Source organism: Drosophila subobscura, chromosome O, assembly GCF_008121235.1.
Source record: "Drosophila subobscura isolate 14011-0131.10 chromosome O, UCBerk_Dsub_1.0, whole genome shotgun sequence".
Taxonomy (NCBI): Eukaryota; Metazoa; Arthropoda; class Insecta; order Diptera; family Drosophilidae; genus Drosophila; species Drosophila subobscura.
The window spans coordinates 29266754-29283221 of record NC_048533.1 but is presented as its reverse complement, the minus strand read 5'-3'; the positions used below and the strand labels follow the sequence as shown (position 1 = coordinate 29283221).

The 16468-nt window shown below is 47.3% G+C and overlaps 1 protein-coding gene across 1 annotated transcript; it reads right to left on the bottom strand.

The window, feature by feature from the left end:
* Positions 1 to 8780: 8780 nt before the first annotated feature.
* Positions 8781 to 11204, bottom strand: LOC117896604 (keratin, type II cytoskeletal 5). Its single transcript, XM_034805037.1, has 2 exons — positions 11017 to 11204; positions 8781 to 10643 (listed from the first exon to the last, which is right to left on the bottom strand). The coding sequence occupies exons 1-2, from the start codon at positions 11158 to 11160 to the stop codon at positions 9921 to 9923; spliced, it is 867 nt and encodes a 288-aa protein (XP_034660928.1). The 5' UTR covers positions 11161 to 11204; the 3' UTR covers positions 8781 to 9920.
* Between the last annotated feature and the right edge of the window lie 5264 nt (positions 11205 to 16468).

Sequence of the window (16468 nt, the reverse complement as noted above, 5' to 3'; positions counted from 1 at the left end):
AGCTGTGGCAGTCAGTGAAAGCGAATTTCATATGCATCTGGCAGTGGACGGGCAGACAGAGCAGGCAGGGGGCACGGGCACGGGGCAGCATCTGCCACGCATTGCGTGAGGCTCCTCCAGCCTGCAGAAATCTGCAAAAGCTGCCGACACCGAATGTTGAATTATTTGACATTTAATTAAATTTTGTAAGAGTGAGAAACGACACTTTCACTGCATGGGCCCCGGAAAGCCTCTCTCTCTCTCTCTTTCTCTCACCCGAGGCCCATGCCCCAAGCATCAGCCTCAGGCGAGCTGCAGCTGCCGCGTGCAACGGATCGACGCCTGTGAACCGCTTTTGGTGTTCTATTGTTGTGGCCTTAGCAACAGGTTCAACTCTTTCGCCTTTGTCTGCAGCTTGAATAAATGAAGAGCAAACTCATAATAGACCCCAGACTGAGAGTAAGAGGCTGCGGAGTGGCTCTGGAGTGTCAATCTACATATATTTGATTGTATTTATATCGCAGTTGTCGCAGGGAGGCTGCAGCCAGTACACAAAAAAAGAAAGTTCAGCTGAAATTTTCCTTTTTTTCAACATTCACTGCCTTTTGCGAGCAAAGAGCGAGGCGCGTGCAACATTGCAACAACTCGAAAATGTAAGCTAACAAACGGCATGAATGAATGAACGAACGAAAGAGCGAAGGAGCGACGGGGCAGGGCAGGGTAAATGACAAAGTGAGTGCCGGACCTAGCACTCCCGATTGCCATTGCCATTGCCATTGCCAAGCCGTTCCCATGGCCATTACGAGTGCCAGCACCCGAGAGTGGGTGTTGACACTCGCTGCAGCGACAACAATGGCTGCAGCCATGACTGCCAATGTCAATGATAAGACGGATGCCCCTGCAGTCAATCATAGGGTGAAAATGCAAAAACAAACTAAGACTTGCAACGGCAACGGCAACTGCCACTTAATAGCTTCATTTTGAACTTGCAACCTCTGCAGAAAAGAGGCAAGGGGGCGTGCCGTTTCTTTCTTTAACCCAGTTAGGAGCAAAAACAGACAAAAGATGAGATGGCGTGGAAGCTGAAAGGCGACCGTTGGATGCTCTGAAGAGGCTTTTGCGGCTTTTATTTTAGCAAATTTAAATGCTAAATAATCATATAAATAATGTGTCGAAGCATTGCACGCAAAGGCATTCTAATCCATCAATAATTGACTTTCCTTCAGCTGTTTACGACTCTCCAAATGTGAGCATTTTCTTTGGCCACTCTCGATGCTCCGTGCTGCATGCTGCCAGCTCACTCTCTCGCCCATTTATGACTACTTTTACCGCGTCAGCCCATGGCTGCTTCATCTAATTGGGGAGTTTTGGGGTTTTTACTCTGCTGCCTGTCATGGGAACGAGCAGCCAGACAGGCGCAGGGAAAGGTCAGCTACAAATTAGCGTCTGGTGCTGTAATCACTTAGCCGAAGCTCGGAGCCCCCTGCCACGCCCATTAGCATAAGCGTTTGTTTTTTAGCACGCCTGGCAACCCGTTCAGCTCGAGTCGAAGCTCCGAATTATAAATGCACGAATTTCAGTCTGTAATCTCTGCGGTGGCATCACTTTCACTTTCCATGACGCCACGACGCCGCTTCGTGGCGCGCTAATATGCAGCTTCCAAATAGAAAAGCCAAAGACAAAAACATTTATGGATATGGCTTAAATCTAAAATTATCTAATGCCACAACAGACGACCAACAATTTACAGCTAGTCCGATGGTGGGCCCATGGAGACTGTTGCAAAAGCGAAGCATGGAGATCGAGAGTAACTTTTAGAGGCTCGCACAGAGGGGTCCATAAGCTGTGTCTAAGGGGTGGACACAGTCAAAGAAGAGTGTAGAATAATTGCAGCATAATTCACTTTAATTTCAACATAAATATTAATTTTTTAAATATTTAAAAGAATTTTTTACAGGCTGCCTCTTGACAGTACTCCAAGTCTCAGGAGAGCATTTAACATTCGCGCTTTGCTCTGGCTGCTTTGGCGTCCATTTCTAGTTTATTGCTGCACTTATTTAATAATTTATTAGCGCTGTGTTTTCCTTTTGCATTTTTATGTAATTTTGTGTGGCGTTAAATGGCGTTCATATTGAATAATTGATGGCCAAGTGTAAGCCAAGTGATGGCGCAATGTGCGACGGGGGAAGCGGGAAGCTGCAACATAAAATGGCTTATATAATGCGTGAAAACTTTTATGGCACACGAGTGCAGTTTTTGTGTTCACAAAATTCACACTGCCAGCAGCGGCAGCGGCAGCAATCGCTTTCTTTCGAAAGAGAAAGGGTTTCACTTCGCATCATGAAGCGACCTGCCCACCCGGGCTTGGGCTGCCTTCCTGCCTTCCTCCTTGACTTGCCTTTGACTCTGTGCCTTTCCGGCATGAGAAACTTGCCGAAATTGCAGTTTTTATGGCTCCGATCTCTGCCGGTGCGGCGTTGCACGTGTGCGCCCGTCCCGGCCCGGCCTCAAGCCCTTTCGCTTTTTCTGGAGGATAACTTTTGGAGCTCCGACAGCTTCCGCAACTTTCACGCAATTGCTGCAGCATCAGCCATCAGCAGCAGCCACGGTACCGGCAAGGGCGTGGTGCTGGTGCTGGATGCTCTGTGCCCCACTTTGTAGCATAAATAATGCATCGTTTCGTTGGGCCCGGGGGCAGCCTTTGGCGGACTGGGTAGAGCGCTGCGATCGTCGCGCGATGATGGGGCTGCGATGTCGATCTCTTGGCCCGTTCATTGCATTCTTTAAAGTGAAATTTCTGTAGCTGCCAATGATCATTCCCCCTTTAATGATCATTCTGCCAGTGCTTTTGTTTCTACTTCTACTACAATATATTTTATTTTATTGCTGCTCAAAGCGACGGCTCTTAATTAAATGAAGTCAAATAAAAACTACAAAAAAAGGCGCCTGGCCAACTGGTTCGCAAAGCCAAGGAAACGCTGAATAAAGTATCCAATATGTGTGAGTGTGTTGTGTGTGTGTGTTGTGTGTGTGTGCATTGGCATTGAGAAACTTTCTTTCTTTTGCTTCAAAGGTATTTCGGTCAAAAAAAAAGGAATAAAGACCAAAAACCCCGACGATGATGGTTGAAAATGACAACAACAACAGCAGCAAGCAAAGCAGCAACAACAACAATTGCTGAGTTGATGCTTAGAATTGATTTGATTGATAAAACGGTGTTTCCGGTTGACCTGCAGCCGCCAAAAGGCTTCGAGCCAACTGGAGCATGCACTCGCTTTCGGTTCGAACTCGAGTGGCTGGCCGACTGCCCGGCCAAGTGCGATATGGCCAATTAAAACTTATAATTAAGGCCTTTTTCAAGTGGCATTCGAATAGGTGTAGGAACAGCACTTCAACAGAAATGTTTCTTTGCCAAATGAAAGTATTTCAAGTGTGTGGCAAGTGTCAATGTCCAGTTGCCTCCGCTCTAAGGCGGCACTTGATGGCTTTTCGTCACGATTGGGCCAGCATGCTGGTGCCCACGATGATGGTATTAATAATGAAATGTTCATGCTTTTTGACAGGAGCAGAGGCGACAACAACAACAGCCACAAACCACCGCTCGAAATCAACTCCAGTGAAAGTTTTGTGGCCACAAAAAAGACTCACGAGCAGCAGTACGAGTCTCAGCACTGCCACAAGTGCGAGAGTGAACGAATGAATCTACAGCAAATCCAAGAGCAAGTCCCAGTCTGCCTGCGAGTCCGAATCCGCGTGCGAATGTGAAATGAACTTGCAGCAAGACCCATTAGAGTCGAGGCCCAAACTGCTGGTCAATGTCCATTACACTTTGTCGTTGTCGCTGCTGCTGTTGCTATCCATTGTGTTATGGCTTATGGTTATGGCCATTGTCTTCTTGTAACCCGAAACACGTGTAATTAGTATGCCGAAAGAGGTTTGCCGCAAAGTTCCCTTCGACACTTTGTCGTTAAGGCCCCCAGGGGCGGGTACTGGGACTGGCACTGGCACTGGCACTGGGACTACGGCTTAATGGATTATAATTCATGAACAAAGCGTCACTGGGGGAACTTCACGCCTGACCTAAGCCAATAATACTCAACGGACTCTACGCGTGTGCCCCCAGTATGTGTGGTTTTTGTGTCTTGGATCATAAATCATAAAAATGTGTCTCGTGCGGCACGGCGTGGCGTGGCGGATGTGGCAAAAGCTCTTTCTAGCTATGACAAATTGCACCTGATGCACATCCATCGAATGCCAACGGCTCCATCAGTGTCGCATTATTTGATGTTTTGCAGCAGTGCCAGTCCAAGGAGCGGACTTCACCCTCCTTTTCTTTCAAGTTTCTTTGAAATCTTCCTTATCTCTTTTCCTTTATTTACGCTCTCAGTCAAGTAAATCCATTTCATCATGCAATCACGAGCCAATCAGCACAATCTTGGCACATAGGGAGTGGGATTCTGTGGCTCTTTGTGGCTGCCCCAAGGCTGCTTCTGCCAGTCACTTCCTTTTGCGCTTTTCCCCCCTCATTCGTGCTCATCCTTGGGCCAAAGAGCAATAACTTTTGCTTGCCGAAAGCTTCCATATTTATAAGTAACTGTAAACTCTTGAGAAAGTGAAACTTTTTTTCTTGCTTTTTAATCTTTTCGATTTATATTGCGACTCGCCGCAACCCGCTACCCCGCCACACCTCCCCTCACCCCAGGCCGTGCCGTGCCGTGGCGGCTGCCCAGTCGCATTTCACACACTCTCGCAGCCGGCGCTCGTCATCGATGTAACTGAATGGATGGACTGTGGATGGCTTCCCCTCTGCCCCTCTGTCGCTGTCTTGATTGTGTTTTGGCGCTGCCTTTATCAAAAGGCATAAATCGAGCCAAAAACGGATATGGCCCGCACTAAAAAAACAACAACAAGGAGAAGTGGGAGAGGGAGGGGGGAGAGAGAGAGATAGAGATGGAAAATGTAGATGGCCAATGTCGAGCAGCAGCAGCAGCAGCGGCCCAAACCGAGGCACCGGCACTTTCTTCGGCGGCGGCAACTGCTGCTGGGGCAACTCGTTTGCCTCGCTGCAGCCTTAGAAATGAAAGAAATTGAAAATTGAAAGAGTTTGCTTTGGGCTTTGGGCTTCGGACCGGGCAACCGGTATCGAAATAAAAATAGTTCGCCTTGGACTTTGAGCGCGTGGCAGCCACAAACCACAACAGGCGCTGTCACTGCCACAGCAACAGACACCGCAGGCACAGGCACAGGCACAGGAGTTGGAGAGGGAAAGACGCAGACAAACGTCAAATAACAATTTGACTTTAATTAATTGTCAGAGGGTTGGGCCAGCCGAATGAATGAATGAATAAAGAGCTGGGATGGCAGCTGGGACCGGGCATGTGTCCCATATCCATCGCATATCGATGGCGGCTCGAGTGGCGGAGAAAGGCAGGCGGCCTGGCACGACCCACATCAGGTGATTGCCGGGCCCTACAATAACTTCTAATTGAGATATTTAGTGTTGCTCCAAATCACAAGAGCAGTTACGATCGGTTGGGGTTTGGCCAATCAGCGACAGAAAACTGAGCATAAAATTGAGACTTTTATGCCTGATTTTCTAGCCGCAGAAAGTCTAATCACAATACGAGGGCAACAATGGAGCAGCCCCAGCCCCAGCTCCAGCTCCAGCGATGAGTGGTGGCTGGTGGATGGTGGAAGATCATGCCCACCGAAAGCCATAAGAAAAATAATCGTAAAAGTGAGAGTTTCCACTTCATAATCAGAGTCGGCGCTGGGATTTGTTGGCTTTTTCTTTCTTCGTTTCTAAAATGTTTCTTTTTTCTGCCGAATCATGAAATGCAAAAATATCTTTTGCGCCCTTTTGGCTGCCGCCACGCCCCGATTGTGTAATCGCCAAAGATCAGGGAGGGAGGAGCGAAAGCAGGAGCGAGGGGGGCGTGGCAATTGCCGTTTTAATTGCTCGGGTTTCACTTTCAGGGCAAATTCAATTTCGTTTCATTGCGGAACATAAATTTGTCATTGTCGTGATTATGATCGAGTCGAGTCGAGTGGAGTGGAGTGGAGTGGAGTCCGGGGAATAGCATTTCACATTTCACTTTCGTTGTTGGCCGACAATTTGTTCTTTTGTTGGCCAAAAGCAGCGCTCGACTCTCCACTGCCTGCTTTGTAATCGTTAAACAAGTTGTCCAAGAGCGATCACGATGATGATGATGATGATGGACATCATCGGCTTGTTGGGTTCCCCCTTTGCTCGTTTCCCCCTTCCTTTCGTTAACATGTTGACAATGCCCAAGTGGCACTCTGACAACTTTCACACTTTGGCTTAGCATTGTGCGAAAAGTTGTAAATGCCTCTTGAAAATTACACTTTTACTGCCTTTTGGGACGAGCCCATCCATGCCCAGATCCATTCCATTTGTTGTATTTCGAGCGGTTCGCCGCACGGCCCTGTATTATTCAATGTCAGGCCTCGGCCTGGCCACACGTATTATGAAAATACAGCCCACCACCCATGGAAGTTGCAACACTTTCACAGACTGCAGCTGGCCTCTTAGCACCCGCCAACCGCCAACCGCCACCTTGCACCTGTCTCTGTCCCTGTCTTTGGGGAGTGAAATGGCCAGCGTTTCAAAGCCAAATCCGTAAAGTGTACATTGACCCAAGCGATGTGGCGACCACCAAACTGGCAACTCCCAACCGCCAACTGGCGTCCGCCAAACCGGAAAAGCTCTCCGATTGGGTGCTGGCTGGAGCACTGCCCGCCAGATCGCATCGGATCAGACCACACAGTCCCTCCAGCATCATTACACTCAGAGCTTACAGGTTTTGCAGACCGTAAAAGGCGCTGGACAAAAGGCACCTCATAGCGAAATAGATATTAAAATTCAATAGGAATTCTGTTTCTATTCCATTCTATTAAATTGAAGTTAATTTTCTGTTTTATTCAGCTTCAGTTCAGACAAAAATAAGAATCAAAAGTGCGTTTTCAGTTCTTAAGACTTCTTCCATCTTCTTAATGGTTGAAATTAACATTTGGATGTGTCAAAATTTAGAAAAAATCAAGCAATTTTATGAAATTAATTAAGATTAAATGAAATTAATATATATATAAAATATGGTACCCTTTTATGGTAATATGTAAAGTATGGACTTTACTTTCAGCAACGTGCTGAAGCTCACGCATGGGTCGAAAACTCCTCTAAATGGAAGCTTCTCATCTACTTGACTTCTACATGGAAGTTGCCAAGGTGTGGCTCAGAAAAGGTCACAAATAAATATTTTTACCATCGATATTTGTATGAAGCTTTTCAAAGCTTCAGAGCACAGCTTTTAAGTGAAGATCAGCAACCAAAAGCTTTGAGTTTAGATCAAGCGAAGTTCCAATCCAGCAAAACCCAAGCGATCGTTGTGTATGTTTTATGTAGCATTGCGGTAACGGTGGCTTACATACAGTGGCGTCGACAATATGTAGAGAAGGGATCACTTTTCTACAGGTCCATACATATTGTACAGTTCTGTATATTCCTTTTATGGCATCAAGGCAAATGTGCCATCAAGTGCCACTTATGTGCAGGAGAAGATCATCCATCCAGCTTGATCTGTCGCCTCTTTTTATGGAAATTATTCTGTTACATAATCCAGACTGCGGCATGGAACCATCCAGCGAACTAACACATATCTTCCATTTAAGCAAATCGAATATTTCTAACGTGCTTAAGCTCTTTAAGTCGAGCTTAACTTTTAATTGAGACATTAATATGAAGTTAAGTTAGTTGTTTTCCCGCATGGTTGATTTATTGCATTATTAAGTATGACATGAAAGAACATCAATCAGCCTTATATTCCAATTGATTGAAGAAAAATGATCCGAGGAAGGCATTTTCCCAGACGACCTTAAAGCTCCACTGACTCCCTCACACTTTCCCTTTTCTCAGCTGCAGAACATTTATGACACGATTGGGCAGGAGATTGATTGTCTTCCAGCGGACTGACACCCGGGAATGACGCTCCGAACTGGGCATGTTTCGGTGGAGTTTCGGTGGTGTGTTTCGGTGCTGTGTGTCTGTGGACAATGGCAATTGATTTTAAGCGTGACACCGTGTCAGCGGAGAACCGCTTAGAAATTTCACTTAACAAAAAACCCGAAAAAAAAACCAAGTCATGAGAGAGTTGTTTCGGAGCAAGCGAGTGTGTGTGCACGAGTGTGTGTGTGTGTGTGTGTGCTGTAAGCGGCAGCAGCAAAAAGCAGAATTTTTGATGCTAAACAAATCAAACAACAAAACGCTGCGACGGCCCAAATGAGCATAGAAAAGTGCTCAAAAGGCAGGCAGTCGGCGACACATTAATTGCTGCCGAGTACGAGAAAGCCAGAGAGGCCCAGCGAAGACAGAGCCCAGAGTCGCAGCAGTCAAAGGCAGTCAATGGCATCTGTGCACGTACATGGCCACAGCAGCCAGCCAGCGCACAGCATCCACACATCGACTGCGAGCGTCTGGTTTCTGGGTCATATTCATAAGTAAAGCACCCATCAAGCGGCTGAAAAGTGCCGTTTTGCCTTGCCTTGCCTTGGCAGCACAGAAACTGCAGTTACTTAGGCTCAATTGAGCCAGGCCCTCAACTGCTTCTCTCTGCCATCTCGTCTCGTCTCGTCTCGAACTTTCTTTCAGCCCAAAGGTGTTAAGCGACGCACAACAATGGCCAGTCGGCAGGTGAAGAAAATATTAAAATACAAGTGCCCATTGTTGCCGGGTGCCTCGGCCCCGCCTTGAATGAGCCAAAATGCGCGTAGCTAAATGTTTGTTTTATTTTTAGCAAATTGCTTTGTTCGTATTCTGGCTACGAGAGGCCCAAAGAGCGAAGAAAGTGCAGTGAAGAAAATGAAGATTGAGCAGAAGAGATGATGGAGGAAAGATGAAATAAGTGGGTGAAATTTTTTGTAGAAAACATTTCCAGAGTTCGATTTTGGTGGCGCGATAGCAAAGAATGAAGTGAAATGAAAGTTGCCCGGCGCCATACAAATGCAAATTGCCTGGCCAGACAACGAGGCGTATGAGTGATGCTGTCGAGAGGCTGTCGTGAAGAGCAGATGCGAATGAGAGAGAGAATGAAAGGTTGCGTATGCAAATTGAAAGGGAAAAGTTTCACAGAAATAGATAGGGAAAAGAGAGTCACAATTTTTGTATAGAATGTTTTTTGTTTTATGTTGAATTATTATTTGATTCTTTGATTTATCAGCATTTGATTGTGCTTTCCGTTGCGGTAAAGTTGGAAAAGACACAGATAGATTTAGATATAGGTACAGATGTAGATAGATAGATGGAGATAGAGATAGATAGATGGATAGAGATGAAAGATAGTCACAGTTAAAGGATGGATAGGGCGAGGCGGCTGACCTTGATAGATGGACGCGACTAGTCGGCTTGCAAGAAACACGTTTGGAGTCCATAAATCAGAGGTGCAGCCATGAAATTACAGATAGAGTGTAGAGTACAGATAGAGTGTAGAGTTGTAGGGACTGTGGAGAGCACAGACTGAAGAGTGAGAGGTGAAATTGGGGTGTGTGTTGTGGAGGTTGTTGACGGTGGTTGTTGTTCGTTGTGGCTGGTGCTATTGGTGTAGATGAAACGTGGTGGTGGTGGTGTTGGTGGTGTGTTTGTGTTTGGTTGTGGTGGTGGTGGTGGTGGCTCTCTGGGCCGAGAGTTTACTAATGGAAGGCACTTTTGTTGTTGTGGGTGCGACAGCCAGGAGCGACCGCCGCCCCAACACTCTCGTCTCGTTCAAGTAAATAAATTAAAATAAATAATTTATAAGTAAATATAAATATAGGCATTAATTAACTGGTCATCATTTTCGCGAATGTTCTCTCTCCTTCACGGACCACCTGGACGTCGGCATCCGGGGTCCTGCTTCGAGGGTGTATGTGGGGGGAGCGGGGCTCAGAGCTTACCGCCTGGCCTGCTTGTAGCCCTGGTAGGCGATGGTCTGGGCCACGGGGGAGCTGTAGGCACCGTGGGTATCCCAGCCAGAGGCGCCGCCCGAGGACCAGCCATTGCTTGCGGCAGCACCGCCACCTGAGGACCATCCACCGGAGCTGGCAGAGGAGGCACCGCCGGCGTTCTTGCCACCGAAAAGACCACCCAGACCGCCGAGCAGACCACCGCCGCCGCCCGAGCCGCCAATGCGACCGAGTCCGCTGGAAGCGCCAGCAGCCAGAGCCAGGAAGAAAGCGATCACAGACACAACCAGAGCCTTCTTGGCCAGGAAGAGCAGGCCGAAGATGGAGCCAACGCCGAGAACAGCGATCTTAGCACCGACGCCCAGCAGGATTGGCAGGAACTTCTTGAGGAGCTTCTTCTTGCGGGTGCGGGACTCCACAACCAGCTCACGGAGATCAGCCTTGATGTCATCGGGAATGGCGCGGGCAACGCTGCGGGCGGCATTGGCAAAGTTGAAGTTCAGGGAGCGCTCGGCGAAGAAGCTCTTGGCGTTGTCCATGAAGTAGTTGCCCATCTCGGCGGTGCGGGCCTCAACGGTGGGTGCGGCCTCCACGGCGACCGAGTTGTCTAGCGACTTGCCCTGGCGTCCTTCGTTGGCCTTGACCAGGGAGACGCCGCCGAAGAGTTCGATTTGGGGATTGTCAAAGATGGACTTGGCCTTGCGGAAGAGCTGCAGAGAGAGAGAGAGAGAGAGGGGGAGACACGGAAGGCACAGAGATTAGCAAATACTCGAGCTGGTTGAGTGTTGTTTTTGTTTTGAATTGACTTTTGGTGTTAATTGATGAGTCAAGGTCTGTGGTGGCACTTTCACTTTCGCATCCCTGGGGATGTTTGTCTTTGGGGGAAAATCACATGACACAGGAGGAACTTTCACTGGAGATCAATCGATCGATGAGCAATTTTAGAGTTTGTCTGATGATTGTTTTCTTTTCTTTTCTTTTCTGTTTTTTGGGGGGGCGTTTCACTTTCACTGTGCCACTTTTGGGGTGATTGTTCTTATTGGGTTAATGTGTAATGGTAATCCTTGATGGGTTAATCCGTACCGTGAGCTGCAGACACGAGATGGAGTCGGTGTCGAGGCACTTGGCAAATGCACCCGACTGCTCCTCGGTGGCGGCCTTGACAGGATCGGCAGAGATGCCCGCTGCCAAGAGCAGGACACATGCGGTGGCAATGAAGAACTTCATGGTTGTTGTGTGTGTGGTTGGCTTTGAACTAAACTGAATTCCTTGGACACCACCGAAATCACTGGTGTGTGTTCATTCGAATGGAACAAGCTGCGGTTTGATAATTTTTCGACGCTGTCAGGCTGTTTTTAAAGAGTTTCCAAGCTAACGGGATGCCTCCGTCGCGGCATAACGTAAAATTATGTAAAAAGTGCACACACACACACAGGCAGAGGCAGACCGATCCAAGACCCAGGCAGCAGGCAGCGAGCAGCGACGCCAGCAGCGGTTCGTACAATGCGCGAGGGCCCGGCGTTCCCTACGAGCCACGAGCAAGCGCAAGCGCAAGCGCAAACGCGCACGACGACGACCGCGACGGCAACGTCTTCACACGTGTCTGCTCTCTCGCTCAGCGCAATCGCAGCAACAGTGGCAGCAGCGACAGCGACAGCATCTCAGCATCTACGCTTAGAAGACGCATTAGGCAAGGCGCAGGCGCAGGCAGCGCTTACGACGAGCTTTTGTCTGCTTCCGCATTAAAGAAAGTCGCTGGCGACTGCGGCTGCGACAGCGGAGGCGGCTGCACAGGGCTCGAGCTCTGTGTGAGCGCGAGAAAGTTTCAACAAAGAGAGAGAGGGAGAGAGAGCGCAGGCAGCTTCAGCCACCACCAAGGTTGTCTACCTACTCTCCCGCGTGCTCTCTCTTCGCTGCTCATCTTCTCACTCACACTTGAGCGGAGAGTGAGCGTCTTTTGTGGAATTCTACATATGTATGGATGAACCGTTTTAAAGATGCTTGTGGCTGGTGCTGCTGCTGCTGCTGCTGCTGTTGTTGTTTCTGGAGCCCGCACAGATTACAACACATGAGGTGATAAACAGGTGCGCAGTACCGCTTAACCTTCCGCAGAGAGGAGCAGCAACAGCAGCAGCCTCTTCCCTCTGGTCTGTGCTCTCTTCTCTCCCATTTCCCATTCCCACTCTTCACCCATTTGCACGTGTATGTGTGTCATATTCTTCTGCTTTTGTTAATTTTGAACGCTTTTGTTTTTGCTGTTGTTGTTGTTGTTGTCTTCTGCTCGTTTTTGGCCGCAAGAAATGAAAGTTGTATGTATTTTCATACTACTGTTATTTGTGGCCCCTGGTCTGGTCTGGTCTGGTCTCGTCTCTCTGTGTGTCATCTCCGTTCCCCGCCGCCAGACCAAGGGCAGGGGCAGGCTGGGAGTAGTTTTGTTTTTGGTTTATCGCATGTGCGCGCCTTGGAATTACTTTTCATTTTCGTGACTTTATTGTTGTTGTTACACGCAGTTTAGTTATTGCTGTGTCCGCTTAGCTTTTATTACGCAACATAAACTGTGATTTATATCGCCGGTTATGCAACTAGAGCAGGACGAAGGCAGGCGTGAGGCTCTGATCAGAATCTACGATAGGCACGTTCCCTGCCCTGCCCGGGGTGTGTGGCTCCTGGGCGCCGGTGAAAACACTGCCGTGGGCCGCCACCATCATTAAAAACTGCCTGACTCTGCAATTGTGACACATTAGTCAACAATTTGAGCTGAGCAAAAGTGCAAATAACAACGCGCTTCAATTGCTCAAGTGAAATGAAAGAGAAATTACACGAAGAGCAAACAGAAACGGATGCGAGAGAGATGGGATGAGATGAGATGTGGTGTGAGACAGATACACGAGCATAGATGGATGGATGGATGGTTGCTGGCTGGGAATGGCATGGGGCATGGCCGCTGTTCAAGCCGAATTCAACTCCGAGTCAATGGCTGATGGCTGCCCCAACTCGGGCTCCCGTTTCAAGGTGAATGTGACTGACGACATCCGACACTCGCTGGCAGACGGATCTCTGTGTGTGCGGCTTACGAAACCCCTGAATCATCCGCATAATGGATCCGCCGCCGGTGCCAAATTGTCGATTGCCAATGGGGCGTATGTGTAATTTTCTACCACAATTTAATCAGCTTTCGCGGCCGGACCCAAGTGACGTCAATGGCTGGCAACGGTAACGGCGTAGAGCGCTTAAAGCCGACCACCGCGGCAAGGCATTTCGTAACCAAAAGGGTGCAGCATCCGCCCAACCGCAAGAGAAAATCAAAGCAACGCCACAATAATGCTTCGGTCTGCTCTGAGCCATCTTTGAGTCGAAATTTTTGTTTTCAATTTTCACCGCACGGCAATTGGCATACATTTGAATGCAAATGAGTTCAGTGCACACGGCTCTGGGCTGCAGGCGAACACACTTACTGCCGCACACATCGATGCACATCCGTTTTACCACAAAAACTTATGTGGGTCCACGCGCCAAGCGCGTCCAGCCATTTGGCATGTGCCAGCGCACAGCCGCCGGCATGGCCAATGGCCAATGGTGGAACAGACAAGCAGCCAAACGGCCAGAGAGCCAAAGAGCCAAACGGGCAGGCCAGCAGCAGGCATGGCCATTCATGCGAAAAGCAGCCGTCGTCCAAAGTGTCGACCAATGTGTGTGCTTTTTATGAATGAATTTCGCTCGTAGTTGGACGGACCCTGCACTGCATGGAGTTATGGTTGCTGTTGTTGTTGTTGTTGCTGCTATGTTTGGGGTGTTGCTGTTGCCACTTTACTTGCTACTGCCACTGCCACTGCCACTGTTATTGTTTATGGCTGTCACAGAGCAACGTAAACAAATTGCCAAATGTCTCAAAAAAACAAAAAATACGCAGAAAAAACAATGCACCGCTTGTGTGTGTGTGTGTGTGTGAATATTACATCAGCAGTGGAAAGTGACCCATTGGAGGAAAAGCATTTTTCCCATTAAAATAAACAGTCGCCTTTTTTGTATATTTATTTTCCATTTCTTTCAAGGATAAACTTGGACAAAGATGAATGGCTGGGATATGTCCCATGTCAATGGACATTTTACGAGTATTATTTCGAGGATTAATTCAGAGAAATATTTACAAACATTGCAGGACATTCACAGTTGTTCAGATGTAAGAAAATATGTCGGTAAAGTGTTTACATTTTAATCTGAAAAATAAATAGAACATCAATGGGATTATGCATCATTTTGGGCATTTTTAATTGCTTTGATTGCCGTTTTTTCTGATGCCCGTACAACATTATTACTTGCCACTAAAAATACTTAAAAGTTTCTTAAGAAAGTTGGCTACACGCACCCCAAAATGTGAGCAAATATCATCAAGAAATCTCCATAATTACATTACTTATTAGGCCAACGGCAAGGGGGGTCCAGCGATCGGAGAGTTGATTTAAATGGAAGATAAGTCTACGGCCCAGCAGCCCATCATCATTGGAGATATCATCGTGTTCTCACTTTCGTTTTGGCTGAGATCAATTTGGGCTCGAAACTCATTAGTTCAGTCGAACGACGAGTCCCAGAGCCGAGCTGACGGCGGGGAAGACCGTTGTGTCCCACACAGATATCATTTTACTGTATTATTTATCGGCGGACGGGCCGCTTGTCTTTTTAGTCTGACCATTTGAATTAAATTAAAGTCAAAGTGTTTAGCCGTGAAAGTTTTTTTCCTTCTATTTTTTCGACTGATTTGCATAAGCAACGAAAGCTGAAGGGCAGAGGCGGAAAAGCGTGCATTACATTACGGAACCCTGGCCACCAATTAGAGATGTTAGTTTCGATGTCCATCGACGTTGCAGTTTGACAGTTAACGGTACCGCAGAAGCAGCAACAAAAGGGAGTGAAAGACTGATTGGACAGCGAATCAATTGGCAGCACAAATTCACATTGTTTGCTGACATCTTTTTTCCACCTGCCTGCCTGCCTGCCTGCCTGCCGGGCTGGTATTTTGCCAATCAATTTGCCACATTGTGGGTGTGTTTGCATTTGCAAAGCTACCAAATTTCATGTTGATTTTACATTTAATTTTATTTGGACGTTTTTCTCTTTTTTCAGTGGTCATGCGAAAAGAATTCCGCATGCTCCATGTAGGTGTGTTGTTTAATAACACACACACACACACACACACACACACACACACACACAACACAACAATGCCATCGGAGGGCCAAGCAGCAGCAGAGCAGCAGCAAAAATTTAATGAATAAATAACAGAAATGTTTCGGTGAAAGTCCGTGGTCAGAAGTAAGCCATATCCACACAGCATCCGTAGAGCGACACAACCCGGCCACAGCCACGTGTATGTGTGTGTGTGTGTGTGTATGAAATGTTTTTGCATTAAAATAAATTGATAAACGGTGTCAAGGAATCAAGGAAAGTGAAATGCGATGATGCAATTTAGTTTTCGCATAAGAATAAAACCGGAAAATCCAGCAGGAGTGCACGTAAACACATGTAAAGGATTCAGGGTGGGGAAGTCGTTAAATGTAATTGGCCATTGGTTTGCCATTAAATAATAATTACTTTCCACGTATAAGCATCGGGCATCGGGTGGGGGCAGCTGCATAACTTAACAAGTAAAAGTAACTTGAAGAAGAAACTCACGAGGCAAACCCGCCCTAAAATATATATTTCCGACTAAAGCGGACAAAAGATTTCACAAGAAAACCATAAAAATGCCAAGTTAATAGAACAGATTTTCCCTTTTACGCTCATTTGAATTAATACGAAATTTGCATAATAATGCTGCTGCCCCGCCAAGAAAAAAAAAAACGAAAACCAAGACTCGGAATCGGAATCGGACTCCCTCCGGTTTCAGGCCCAAGCTGTGGGCACATGGAGGAGGCGCAGCGTTATTCGTTTTCAAGAATTTGCGGTATTTGGGTTAAATATTAATTTACATTCGAAACGGGGAGCAGCAGCAGCACAGCAGCACAGCATCACAGCATCATTGAAAAGTGAAATTTTTCGGCTGGCAACGATTCAAATGTAGGCTGCGTGACACTTTCAGTCAGTTTGAGGCAGCTCCAGCTCCAGCTCCAGCTCCATCTTGGTCATTTTCCGCGCTCATCGAACGACGATTAATCAGCTAATTTCTTTATGAACTTTCATTTATGCAGCGGAGTGGACCGCAGCCAGGCAGCATTCACACACGTCGCCTCCATCGGCATCATCATCATCTTTGAAGTTTTCGTGCTCATAAACACAGTCAAGAGTCGCAGTGGCAGTGGCAGTCGCTGGCCTTTTATTGTCAACTGTTGCCATGATGATTATGCGCTGTAAAAATCAAACAATGAACAATTTAGAGTAGAGAATCTATTTCGCGCTCTTCTTTTTATATAAACTCCAGTTTGGTCGGCGATCGCATACAAATTTGTAAAGCAGCCAAACAGAAAAATTCACTTTTATGAACTTATTTTATAATTTAATTACAAGCGGCAGACGAGACGGAGAGACATTGACCAAAAGC

Bases quoted from the DNA above. Each gene is read 5' to 3' on its own strand.
- LOC117896604 (XM_034805037.1), bottom strand. From the start codon at position 11,160: ATGAAGTTCTTCATTGCCACCGCATGTGTCCTGCTCTTGGCAGCGGGC. The intron at 10,644-11,016 runs GTACGGATTAAC...CTCTCTCTGCAG, and splicing joins TCTCGTGTCTGCAGCTCACG to CTCTTCCGCAAGGCCAAGTC.